General features: G+C 41.2%; 1 protein-coding gene across 6 annotated transcripts in view; it reads right to left on the reverse strand.

The window, feature by feature from the left end:
* SEMA3D (semaphorin 3D) overlaps nt 1-14,156 on the reverse strand; it is a 125,719-nt gene that overhangs the window by 21,188 nt on the left and 90,375 nt on the right. For all 6 annotated transcript variants that reach the window (XM_058190050.1, XM_058190048.1, XM_058190049.1 and 3 more), the window contains exons 10-12: nt 13,701-13,770; nt 13,129-13,273; nt 2,050-2,272 (exon numbers count right to left, since the gene is read on the reverse strand). In XM_058190050.1, the coding sequence (XP_058046033.1) occupies nt 2,050-2,272; nt 13,129-13,273; nt 13,701-13,770 (438 nt within the window). The remainder of the gene's footprint in view (nt 1-2,049; nt 2,273-13,128; nt 13,274-13,700; nt 13,771-14,156) is intronic.

The following is a 14,156-nucleotide window of genomic DNA, read 5'->3' on the forward strand; positions in this document are numbered from 1 at the left end:
CTTAGCTCTGATTGTCTGACAATATTTACAAAATGTTCCCAGATTGGAACAGATATTCATAACCGCTCAGCTATAATTTGCAATTGGCAGAGAAACATTAAAGGGTATCTACTACTTCTTAAAAAAAAACCCATATTTTTTGTGCCCATTGAGAATCTGGAAATGGATGAGAAATAAGTACCCAGTTCAAGGTTCTGATTAGCTTTTTGGGAAAATAAGTTTTTGTAAACATTATACGATTTGAATTACTAGATAACTTACAACCGATCTTCAGAATCCTCTACTTTCTCTGCCTATTTCTAACATTTCTGTTTATCTATTAAGTTCTTATGCTTGGAGGCTTTTATTTGTCTAACAAAGAATTCAGAGTCAAATTTTCATGGCAATTTGGTGGGTGAGATTAGGCTAAAAATGGGCTCTGTGTATTCACTTTGTAAGCTTATTAATTGAGCGCTTGTTTCAGCTTTCTTTCAAAACCAACCACAAAAAACACGTTGTTCAGTCTTTCATGCTATTATGTTTAATTGCTGAGAAAACTGCCATTAGCTTGATTTAGTACGGAGCAAGTTTCCAGTTTCTTAACATGTCAGAAGAATCTTATTTTTTCATAGTCTAGATGAGTCTTCTTTGCTGAGGTTCTGGACTGCCACCTACTGACTGTTTTAAACCTGCAGGCATCTATTATAGTGAAGAGCAAAGCTGAATAACTAGAGCCAATTTAAATAGGTCTGACATTTTTCTTTAAGAAGAAATCCTGCAAGGATACTTTGTATTCCAGTGGAATAGTGATATAAAAAATACAAAGCTGCTTCATGTGAGTCTTCCATAATATTGGAGGGGGTGGGGGGGAACCTAGCCAGACCAGCTTGTCACTTTGCAAGTTAAAAAACTAGAGGGGTCTTAACTCTTTGTGCAGTATGGAAATACAACCTTTTGCAGTGTGCTCAGGGGCCTTTCTGAAGCGGAGAAGTAAAAATAAATAAATAAGCAAACAAGAGTCACTATCTGCTTTCATGTGGTTACAAAAATCCCTCCGTGAATATATATATTATGTTCTGGTCATCAGGACCAGAATCGGATTGTACCTTTAGATATTGAATACTGCAATTGCTCTGCTCTAGTTATCGTATCTCTTGTTATTAAGTGATATATCATTGGGGTATATTGTAAGGGTGAGTGACACCGAAATATAATTTTATCATATTTTATCTATATCTTAAATCAGTGGTAGTCAACCTGATCCCTACCGCCCACTAGTGGGCATTCCAGCTTTCATGGTGGGCGGTAGGGGTTTTGTCCGATACTGAAGCATTCCTTTTTTTTAATTTAATTGACTTTTTAAAAAATTTTCATAGCATTATTTAAAAACATTTTCATTAGGTTTTCATAAAATTCCCTTTGACAATTTAAATTTCTGAAAATATACTACTTGTATCCCCCGCGCATAAGTTTAGTTGACGTTACGTAAGTGAACTACAAACAAAAGAGCCTCCTCCCAGAATAGCTCGCGCATCTCCCCCCACACCACCCAGCTGTAACAGACAAGCAGAGCTGGTAGCCGGCGCACCCCCTCCAAACCCAATCCACAATGTGCGAGAGGCATGCGCAGACGACGATACATGGCGCATTACTGTGGAACCAGTGGGCAGTTAGAAAATTTTACTACTAATAGAGATACAAAAGTGGGCAGTAGGTATAAAAAGGTTGACTACCCCTGTCTTAAATTATTGTATTTTATTCCATTTTCATCTTAGATTGTATTTTATTCCAATTTAATTTTAAATCATATTTTATTCCAATTTCATTTTAAATCATATTTTATTCTAATTTCAGTAATAATTTGTTTCTGGAATTCTGCACTTTGATATGGCCCAAGGGCTAATCAATCAATCAATCAATCAATCAATCAATCAATCAATCAATCGGTGACATATCATCTCCTTCTTTTTCAGGGTCCAGTCCACCCCAAGCAATCCTTTGGGGAAATTAGATATAAAGCTGCTTTTTAATGATTTGGAAATCACACGGGTCTCTTTGTCTATGACTTACCTGTCCCTAGAAACAGGACGTCATACTGTCCGTCTTCGGCCGTGACTCGATCCACCACGATCTGGGTCAGCCGGTGTTCCACGTTGACCTGGGTGAAGACCGGAGCCCGGCCCACCGGGTGGACCGCTCTGTGCATCAGGGGGTGGCGCTTGATGAAGCTGATGACGTCATCGGGGAAATCCCGGGTGGTCTTGACCGTAGGGTCGTAGGTTCGGCTGGGACACTGGCGGAGATGGGAGAGAAGGGGCAGCCGCATTTAGCGTGGTCCCAGAGAAGAGGTTCGGATATTGTCATCTGGTTTGCTGGTTTGCTCCAGGATGACAAGTAGTCCCCGAACTTACAACAGTTCATTTAGTGACCATTCAACATCACTTAAAAAAAATGACCTCTGACCCTTTTCCACACTTACTGCAGCATCCTCGTGAACACAAGATCAAAATTCGGACGCTTGGCAACTGACTCATATTTATGTGCCGTGATTTTGCGATCTTCTGACAAGCAAAATCAACAGGGAAGCCAGATTCACTTAATGACTCTGTTACTAACTTAGCAACCACCGTGAATCACTTAACAACTGTGGCAAGAAAGGTTGTAAAATGAGGAAAAAATAACAAGGGTTTCACTGAACAACAGAAATGTGGGGCTCAATTGTGGTCGTAAGTGGACGGTTACTTGTTCTATGACTGCCCTGCACTTGTGGGGAGCCCACCCGCCAGGTTCTTTCAGAGAGGAAAGAGAGAGGAATGGAGGAGGAAAGGAGGGAAAGGAGGAGGAGACCTGGAGAGCAGAACAAGCTCCCAGGAGGTGGATCACCAGAGCAGATCTGCAGTTCAAACACATGCACTGCTACTTGTATTCGGTCCTGCTCTCCAATAATTTTGGGTTCCATTCGTTTCTGAACACTTCCAGTCTATTCACACAACCTACATCTTGTTGGCCCATCTCCTAAAGGACACAGACATAACAGAACATCTTCTGCAGTTTAACTGCCGTCATTTGGGAATCTGTCCCGGTGGTGAGAAACATTTCTCATCTAAATCTGAAAAGGTCAATGGCTTTTGTTGCTTTCATTATGCAAAATATTATAACCGTCTCTCATATCTGAAAATGCCCAGCGCTTGACGGTGGTGAAAGATTCGTCTTTTGAAAAGACGCCATATTTTACTCCCTGATACTGTCAGGGGAAGCAAAGGAGCCCTCCAAAGAAATCAGCTGGAGAGGATTTGGAGTTAAAGGCCTCGGATGAATATGGAAGTTCCTGTTCTCCTTGTCAGCACCAGAGAGATAAACAACAATGCTGATTCATCCAGGCTCGGCGCTGCCTTAGCCAGGCACTCAAAGAGGGACTCTGACACTGCCAACAGCAGACCTTTAATTCCATGGAGTTGAAACCTAAGCTGATGGTCCAGCAGATCGGAATTTACTCCGAGCAAATGCCCAGATGTCTTCATGGACTAGTTTTCATCCGTTAATCAAGATCGCCCTCTTACGGCTGCTGTTGGAAAACCACTTGAATCCTGATGAACTGTATTCAAAAAGATTGATACGTGTAAATAAGTCTATTTGTGTCTAAAAGTCTTAGAAATGCTTTCGTTACAGTGGCCTCCAATGTGGCTGCTGCCTTGGAAAATAAGAACAACTATAGTCAGGTTGCCTTAAATCCTGATATTTATGTTTCTGACATAATATTGGCCTGTAACAGAGGCCTTGCAGAGATGAGATGACCAAACCAATAACAACAACTACTACTACTACTGAATAAATTATCCCCGCTCACGAAATAAGCAATGACACTCTTTAAAAATGGATTAAGGAAAGTTTGGTCTCCCTGGCCCTTATTCCTATTCTGGATCAAAGTTACCATACACCAGGTACTATTGATTGTGAATGGAAGGCGATTGAAGAATACTAAAAGGCAATTTATGACACAGCATTAATAGCAATGCCAATAGCACTTAGACTTATATACCACTTCACAGTGCTTTACAGCCCCCTCTAAGCAATTGATAGCATATTGCCTGCAACAATCTGGGTCCTCATTTTCCTGACCTTGGAAGGATGAAGGATGAATCAACCTTGAACCAATCAGGATCGAACTCCTGGCTGTGGGCAGAGTCAACCTGCAATGCTGCATTCTGACCACTGGGCCACCATGGCTCTTAATTAATCCAGGAGCTTTGTTGTGCAGTTTGGAGAATGTGTGTGTGTGTGCCAGGTAGGAGGGATGAAAATTTTCAGTTAACATTGGTCTGGTTTTCAGAATCCTTCAACAATACTCCAACCAGAAACTCAACATCAGTGAGATGAGGAGGACCGTGACTTTAAGGCAGTGTTTCTCAATCTTGGCAAGTTTCAGATGGGCGAACTTCAACTCCCAGAATTCCCCAGCCAAGTCTACCCATCTTTCAAGCGGACTGGAGCATCACATGGTAGATTTGCTTATCTGTGACCCCAATGGATATTAACCAGGGATGATATCCAGCAGGTTCTGACAGGTTCTGGAGAACTGGTAGCAGAAATTTTGAGTAGTTCAGAGAACTGGCAAATATACCACCTCTGGCTGGTCCCAGCGTGGGATGGGAATGGAGATTTTGCAATATCCTTCCCCCAGGAGTGTGGAGGGAATGAGGATTTTGCAGTATCCTTCCCCTGCCATGCCACCAAACCACGCCTACCAAGCCACGCCCACAGAACCGGTAGTAAAAACATTTGAATTTCACCACTGATATTAACACTCCATTATCTTCTCCTATTAAATGGAAAATGCCTCAGGTTTTCTCCCAAGGTTTCCACAATTACATACAAGAAGCCTCTTACATGAAGCAGATGGACAATTTATAAAAAGTTGAAGTTGGAGTTGATGGATTCGCAATTTTGACACAGATCTTTCAAGCAAGTCCAAGTTGCCATCATCAGAGCCAAACACACCACGTGGCAGGTCCATTACGCTGAAACGCAGATAGAATTGGTGGTTTCGGGACGTGCTTGAGCACTTCAGATTTGGCATCGCTTAGAGAACATGATGCATGCTGAAACTATCCAAAAAACCTGGACTGAATCTTCTGAGTTGTTTGTGTCTGTTTTTTTTTTTTAAATACCCCTAATTGTTGCTTAATGGTACCTAGGTAATTTTATGGCAGAGTTCCACTTGCTTAAGTCCAGGCAACTGATTTGAACTTTGGGAAGTCAGGAACATTTGTTTCTGATAGGGATTGGAAAATCAGATGAAGTTCTAACAGCTGCAACAACTGTCTTAACATAATGTTTCTCAACCTCATTGGTCTAGACTTCAACTGGCTGGAGAATTCTGGGAGTTGAAGTCCAGATGCCTAATATATATACCCAGCTTTAAAGGAAAAAACAAGCAGTCCACCCTTTCTTATTTGTTTTCTTTGATTATTGAGACAAATACGACACATTTCTGTGCAAAGAGGCCATTACGTTCTCCAGCTCCAGAGTTCATAGGTTAACTACCGAAAGTAGATCAAACTATCATCACACTAAGTGAATCTGGTCCTATTCATACACTGGTTGGATTCATCTAAATGGTCTCTCCCCATGACCATTCAGGTCGCGTGTTTTGTGTCTTCTGAACACCGTTTGTAAGGGGAATCACACCTCCTTCACACTTCTCTAACGTGATCTGTAGGTCAGTCAACTCAGCATTTGGCTCCAGGTTGCCAATGCAGAAAGCCAGAGAATTTTCAGGTATCCTCCCCATTTTGATTATGCTACAGCTACTGTCCTAGAAATATCCAGCAAATCCAGTGCTATTATTTTAAAATTGAAACTTCTGCAAACAAACCTTTACGTCTCTCTTCCATACTCAGAGACTGGAAAGCATGCTCTACTTGGGATAACAAGTACCCAGGAATCATAAAGTACAGAAGACAATAAGGAGAAAAATGTGCATTTATAAACATTTAACTGTCCTCGAAACAAGCACCTCTGCCTGAGCGCTGCTCCTTGTCATTATGTATTAATGTAAGTAGTAATCTTGTGGTAAGATGGGCGGCCAATTGAATTTTATAAATAAGTAAAAGAAATGTATTGCCTAAAGCAATTTGGTTTCTTTAACAAGGCAGAACAAAAGTTAAGAATTTGGTAGAGCAGAATGACATGGCTGAGCTTATTGCAGAGTAGGTGTAAAATAAAATAAACATTTCAACAACCTTAATTAAGGTAAGCACTTGGGGGTTTGGAAGGGAAGCTGCATTTTAGGAGGCTCTGAACCTGGTTCACACCCAAGGAGGCATTTTCTACTAGAGCAGAGGTCTCCAGCCTTGGCAATTTTAAGCCTGGAGGATTCCAACTCCCAGAATTCCCAGCCAGCAGGGAGTTGAAGTCCTCCAGGCTTAAAGTTGCCAAGGTTGGAGATCCCTGGGCTAGAGTCAAGAAAAGGTTTCTGAGAGCTTCCCTTTTTCTCCTGTCCTGTTTGGAGGAAGAACCAAAGCTTTAAAAGCAGAAGAAAACCCGCATTCTTGCTTTTCATAATGATCAGCGGTAGCTGGAAAATTCCCTTCCGAATTCTACAAGGATAATGTGGAGAATCATTTTCTGAATTCTTACACTTCGGCCTATCTTTCAACAAATGATCAAAAGACCATCGGCACCGTCTCTGCGTGGACTGCCCAGCCTCAATCCTCTTTAGAGCAGAGCGAGGATTTAATTGAGGGTGTAAATAATATTTTTGCCGAACGTTTCAATGGCTCATTCGAAAGCATCAATGGGATATGGATGTTCTTTATCTCTGCCCAAGAAATTTCTCCGCTTTCTGTTCACCAAGCAGTAGCTGCTCAATAATTGCTCTCTATCCACAGGGAACAGGTAGTTCTGCCAGCTCAAACCTCTCTCTGAATCACCGTCTGTCTATCCAGGGATTGTGGGAGGTTAAGCAGCATCAGTGAAAATAGCCGATCCTGACATACTCTGAGCTCTGTTAAAACCCAGAAGGAATGTGAGTTTGCCAAATCTCTGATGGGTTTTTATGTGCATCACCCATTGACTGCTAGAAATCAGAGAAGAAAGAGAAGAGGTTATGGCCATTGTGACTACCTCTGTGTCTTGTCAACACCTGTAGTCCTAAGAGGCCTAACAGAACGGGAAGCAAAGTCCTAATGGTTTAAGCGAGCTACGTCGACTCTGGAATTTCATTCACACCAGAGTACGCAGAGTTCCCGAATCTCAAATCCTGCACCACGGGGGGCAGGGGGGAATCTGGAATACATCTGGAGTCTATAACAAGGCAGCAGGCCCTTCCTGAGCTGGCAGAACATGAAACTTTTATGCCCATGAATTCAGTTTACGTTAGGATAACGAGTGACCAAGTAATAAGTTTCACAGCCTTTGGGCTGCCTTAGGCGGTGTCAGAATAGGAGGGGAAGACTAATTTAATATCAGCTACGGGTGGCTGAAGCCTGCTTCATTTATCAGCCTCAGGGGGACAATGTCGTGTCCCACTCCTCCGCTGACGGCCGGGTCAGGGAAATCCGAATCAGGTGTGCCTCTGCAGCTCTGCCAAAGTCCTAGCAAAGTCCTCAGGGCAGGCAGGAGACCAGAAAGTGACTTCAGCAAGATATGTTTAGACTTTGCCTGACTCAGAGAATGCCAGAAAGCAGATCCTTTATATAGGCCATGGGGTGTGGCTCCATGACTCAGCACTTATCCAGGCCTGCCCCTCCCTTCCTTCTGTTGCCTCTGCCTATCAAGTCTTCTGACACGAGGGTCACTCCAGTCGGTAGCTGTTGGTAATAGACCTCCCTCAGGCTCACATGCTGTGGAGGAGGGGGAGGGGTCTAGTTGCTCTGTTTGCCTGGGCATGGAGCCAGAGCTGGGGGCTGGAGGTATTTCTTCCTCTTCAGCCTGTCTGGGCATGGAGCCAGGGCTGGGGCCGGGAGGCATACTAGGACATTCTTCAGCGTTCGGAAGCAGATAAGAAGACCCCGGCTGCGGTGAGAGCGGGCAAGACACAACAGACAAGATGACGGCAGTGTCAGAAGAACTGAGGCAGAAGAAGATGTCCCAGGCCATGTTTGTAACTGGGCGAGCTGCAAGAGGAGACATGGTCAGAGGGTGATCTGAGGGTTTTAAAACAAATGCCCAGTTGTGCAAAAGCATTTAAATTAGAAGAACTCACCCATAAAATGGCCTCTTAGGCTTTAGAGGGAACCAGTTTGGTCTAGCGGTTAAGACACCAGACTAGAAAGAGGGAGACCGTGAGTTCTAGTCCTGCCTTAGCCATGAAAGCCAGCTGGGTGTCTTTGGGCCAGTCCCTCTCTCAGCCCAACCTGCCTCACAGGGTTGTTGTGGTGGGGAAAAGAGGACATCGGATAGGTTGGTCACCTCGAGTTATTTGTAAAAAATGATGACGGCAAATTAGAAATAAACATATAAAGTGCAGAACAGATCAATACGGTTTGTTGAAAAAAAATCGTGTTTGATAAAAAACTCCTTTAGGATTCCATGCATGTCAATCATCACTCAAAATCAAGGGGGGGCGGGGCTTACTCAGAGACGGCAGCCTGATTCCTTTTTGGCACACAGGCAAAGTTTTCATCATGCAGTTGTGATACACAACCCCTGTGCACAAGCCCCTGGGTAGAAGCTTTACAAGCAGGAAGAGACTTGTGTCTGAACAAAGCACCAACACTGTCCTGCCATGCAAAACACACAACAAAGGATCTAACAAAGCACCCACAACAGGAAGAGGGATACGCTGTCTAAAAATCCTCCCAAACATTTGCCTCAGTCTTTCAGAGAAATAGTTGCTCAATCGTATGGCATCTTGGCTGTAATTTGAGTTCCAAGTTGGAGCCCAAAATAAAAGAAGCTTCCAAATTCTAGCCTGGGAGTACACCTATTGTTTGGGATTATTGGAAGGATTTAGTTAAGGGTTTTTATAATGCACGGCACATTCATATAAACAATGAAAAAGTAATTTTAATTCCTCGAACAATAAATGCCTTTACCAAAAATCTCATGCAGAAAATCTCAAGGTACAGAATGACCCCAAAATGACATCCAATTTTGCCATGAAATAAAATACATTACATGGATTCCTTTATAAAAATAACACCCTTCAATATTTAAAAGCCTTTTTCCCTCCAAAGAAACCCAGGCAGAATTTGTTTGGATTTTTAGACTTCATGCCTACAAATTACATTTAATTCCTTCAATTTGCTAATGGACATTTGTTGATTTCTTTTTGGCACTGAAGTGAGAAATATGAAACAGTGGATTTTTCTTAAGCAAGATGCCAGTTTAGTCTGCAAAGCAATCTGAATTAATTCAGATTTTTCTCTGAGGTGGGTTCTGAAACGTATTTTATCTGCCGTGCATACTTCTGCTTCTGAGTAATGTTTTATGCCTCCAGTGGCCAGTCAGACATCCACAAGTAAGTGTGGAAAAGACCCATTTTCTTTACTATTGGTTTCTCAGAGGAATTTCGGTTCTAATGTAGGAATTTCTATTTATACATTATTAATAGCCAGTGCAGACACTCCCTATCATCACATTTTGACACAGTAAATTCCACAACTAAATTATGAATTGTGTTGTACGTCTCTATGGGCAATGACTTTCATGCAATGGGACTTGTGTCCAGTTTGAGAGAGATCTCTTCCAGACATCAGCAGTGAACTTACCAGAAGCAATTCAATAAGTGAATCACTTGTTTCTTTATGAAGCAGCCTTGCAATTTCAGTCTATTGCAGTTGTTAGAAATTCTGTTTATATAAAGCACCACACAGAGCAAACAAAGAGTACAGTCACCATGTGCTTTACTGCACAGCTATTTTGCTGTAACAGGAAACAAGAAACTCTACTCAGAACAAAAGAGTATATACCATAGATCCAAACTTGTAAATACTGCCATCTACTGGCTGAATACTACTGTAGTTGTTGCATAGAAATACATTCCAACAATTAATTCCAAAAGCAGTCAAAGAGTTTTGGGCATTTCTGCAGACTGAAACAGCTGGTAGCTAAGTCTGATGCATTGGATACATTGAAGTATACTAACCTGCTTTTTTTTTTTACCCAAAACATTGCCAGGAATTAAATCATCATAATAATGATAATTTATTAAATTTTTATGCCATTCAATTCCAAGTGATTCCAGATGGTTAAAACATTTTTAAAAACCAGAACAATACAGAAGACACTAAAATGAGGCAAGGGAGTCGGATGTCAGAGGTGAAAAGAAAGGAAGAAAAGGCCACCAAGGGCCAAAGTCTGGCCAAAGATCAGGTATTCAGGGCCCTTAGAAATCCCTCTGGGGTTGGATTGCAGAGGAACCCTCATTCCAGAGGGCATAAAATAGCAGGCAGACCCTGGGAATTCTTTATTTATTCTGTTGACTTTGGGTAAATGATGTTTGCCCCAAAGAACCAAAACCTCCTATGGAAAAAGGTGGTGGATTTTCTCTGAAATACTAGTTTTTAAAATGCAAGCAGACAACAAATATGAAATACTGCAGCTGTCTGGGGAAGTCTGAGAGTTGAAGTTCAGACATCCAGAAATCTTAACGTAGCCAAGTTGGAAAAACACCGTTTAAGGTAACGTAACAAAATGGAACTTCTACTAACTCACCTGATGTTTAGTTATGAAAGGACTTACATGTAAGAAAAATGGTCAGGAAGAAAGCAAGTCAAGGTAAAATCTATGTTTTTCTTTTTCCCCCAAGAAAAATATTTTTGCAAAGGAAGGCTGGGCGCTCCAGCTAATGCTTGATTCTGCATCAAATCAAACTGTTAGTTCAGGTGGCATCTGGAATCAGCTCATACCCTGCTTAGCGTTGGCTCTGCTCTCTTAGCCTAGGATTTCTCCTTCGACATTTAGTATCATATTTCTCTCCCAAACATCATTTAAGCTGTTAAAATGAATTTGGAAAGAGGGTTTGGGTTATTTTTTCCCCCCTCTTTGGATAAATGCAAAAATTCCCCCCACTACCACCTCCCACCCTCAAAAAGAAGAAAACAACCTTGGGTTGGCTTTGTCTGCTGAAGGACTAGCAAAACCATGAAATACAACAAGATTTACAAGATTCAGGGAGGGGACCTATTATTTAATCAGCAATGATTCATTTGGGAGGGGAAAAAAAACCCAGAACATATTAAGGGTGGATGAAGAGAAGAAAATTTGCAGAACAAAAACAAACAAACTTCCTCTTTTTAAAAAGAAAAAAAGAAAAAAAAATCCCAACAGCCTCTAACTTGGAGTTGCAGACAATCCACAATTTATCCAAGCATCAAAGCAATACTGAATGTGTGTCACACTTTGAACGTACATTTATGTTTTAACATTCTAAAATAAGTGTGGGATGAAACACAGGGGGGGAAATGGCCAGTGCTTTTTAGTTTGGTTTTTTTTAATTGCCTCTTTTGGCTTAAAAGGAACCAACAGTTACTTGGTAGAGGCAAAGAACCAGGCTAAAATATTATCCCAGGACTGCCATCCCCACACCCCCAATAGTTCTGAAGTGGGTGCATCAGATGCCCAGATATTGCTCACATCTGCATGAGAATCAGATTCAAGCCAGTCTCTTTGCACGGCCGTTTTTCTGCCCCGTTTGTATCCCAGAAGAGAAACGTGAATAAAATCAGGAAAAAACAAGCAACCAAAGATGCAACATTTTGAAACTTTGCTGAGTAAATGCAAGGGTTAGGAAAAGCTCACGCAAAAGTGCAACACACATTCATGTGACTGTGCTTGTTTTTCTACTTCACCAAACTGGGAAATAAAATGACAAAGATGTTGCTCCTGATCTCCTGATACATCAAGTGAGAAATGTAACTTTTAATGGTTCTTTTGGAATTGGTATCCATTCCTCTGCCTCATCCTACACTGTCGTTTTTGAGCCAGAGTCCCGGCTGGAGTTAACAGCAGAGGGCAGTCAAGGAGCTTTTGGGAAATGGACGAAAGGAGCATCTTTTCCCATCCATCCTGACCACACTCAGAAACAGGAGCACCAACAGGAGAAATACTTTGCTCGAAGTCTGATTGTCTCTCATAGGCTGAGTGGCCCACTGCTCTTAGACGGAAAACACGCCAAACCGAAGATAACATCTCAAATGCTTAAAAGACGCTAAAACGTGTGCTAAATAAGTGCTTCATTGAACGAATATGGTTCATGGCGCATTTCTTCGATGCACTCAGATTATAATCAAAATTTTAAATGACCATCTGTTACTTCCCTAGATCCATGTATTTCACTAATTTCCCTGTTTTTTCTACAAACATTAATTAGAAATCAGCAAGCAATGAACTGCAATGAACTAAATTAGAACAGAAAAAAGAAAGAAGTGTGGCATTTGATTTTTACATACCAGATGATTTCCCATGTTTCCTATTTAAATCAGTTTAATATAAAATATTTAAATCATTTTAATAGGAAACATGGGAAATCGTCTGATATATAGAAATCAAATGCTCCCCTTCTGCCTTTTTCACCTTTTCATTTTTTTCTGTTCTAATTTAGTTCGTTGCAGTTCTTACTATTGTTCTTTTAATTAAATATATTTTGAAACAAATAAATAGAATGTTCTCCTGAAAGAGAATCTTCATATATCTGAGATAAGAATGGATAGGACTCCCTCAAGTGACTACTTCCTCAAAAGTGCTATTTATCAAATGGGTATATAAAGGTTTTTACATATTCCTTTATTGCCATGTAACTCATGCTCATTATTATATCTTCAAAATATGCCAGCCATTATTGAGCAAAAGGAAACTGCAAGAGGGAAGAGATGCGTGCTTGTGTTTTAACATTTGACAAAGTAGACTATTCCATGGCTGAGATGCTGCTGCCCCGGAGATGGGCTCCACTTACTTCCCCCAGGAAATCAGAGAAAAAGCAGGAGAGCAGAGAGGCCCAGTCAAGAAACAGGCAGTCTGATCAATGCAATCTCAAAGAATGGAAGAAATTAAAAAAAGAAAAACAGAACAGAACCAAGTTGTCAAGTTGAAGAAGGAACAAAAGCAGAATCTTAAAATATTCTGGAAGGAAATTAGCATCCATTCAAGCGAAACCAATATCGGAAGAGTTTTCAGCAAGGGGTCAATTTGGGGGTAGATACTTACTGTGCCAGGCCTAGGATAGGGAATTCGCCCATCGTACTGAACCCAGCGGTGGTCCACACTTTCTTTGTGGGCATAATAGCCGCTGAAAACTGCTCGGATGTCGGCCATGCTGTAGACACAAACCGCTGAGCCCTTGAACACAGAACTGGGAAGGACACAGGCGTGTCATTAATCAGGTTCAACAGAGGCCTGAAAGCCCTCCTCACTTTAAGCACAGCTGTGTGTTACGATCCGTGTCACTTTTATTTTTAATTTGCTAAAACTTAATCGCCGTCCTCCCTCTAAACCCACTCCATTCGAAACTGATGATGTTACCTAGTTGGGCAATGAAACTTCTTCAAGTAAACAACCAAGCCTCAGAGAGCACCAAGGATCCCCCATATCAACCCTGAGCTACAGATATTTTCCTTTAAACCACCAATTTTCTGTCCCTCCCCTCCTTCTAGAGCTCTTGTAAAAGGTAAAAAAATATTTATTGTGATTTAATTAACAGCCTAATATTTAGCATAATCCATCAAGGGAACTCTGAAGTTTTTTTAAAAATTTCTTATATAGATTTGGATGGAGTGTACCTGGTGGTTGTGAAAACGCCATAGACCATGGGGTTCGTTTCATCTCTTGTGGAAAGCAAGAATATGTCTTCTGCAATGGATAACATTATTTTAGAGTTCAGATTGTACGCACTTTATTATATATCATGCCGTGTGATGTTAGTATTTCAGAAAAAAAGCAGGCAGGCACACGTACACACCCAGATACACAAATACAACCTCCATATTTTAGTTTACATGATATTGTTTATTCACAGAGTGAACTATGTCTGTGTTTAAAATTACTAGATCACTTCAGTAGTAACTACCCCAGAAATTGATAATTACCAATGCTTTGCACATGGTAAAAAAAGGTTTGTCTGCCCAAACTCTAAAAGTGCTATTTTTTATGTTTAAAGATACAATAGACAAAAGTATAGAATTTCAAAGAGTTAAGATAATTTAAACTTCCAGCATTTTAATTGTTGTGCTCTGAAA

Source organism: Ahaetulla prasina, chromosome 7 (genome assembly GCF_028640845.1).
Source record: "Ahaetulla prasina isolate Xishuangbanna chromosome 7, ASM2864084v1, whole genome shotgun sequence".
Lineage (NCBI taxonomy): Eukaryota > Metazoa > Chordata > Lepidosauria > Squamata > Colubridae > Ahaetulla > Ahaetulla prasina.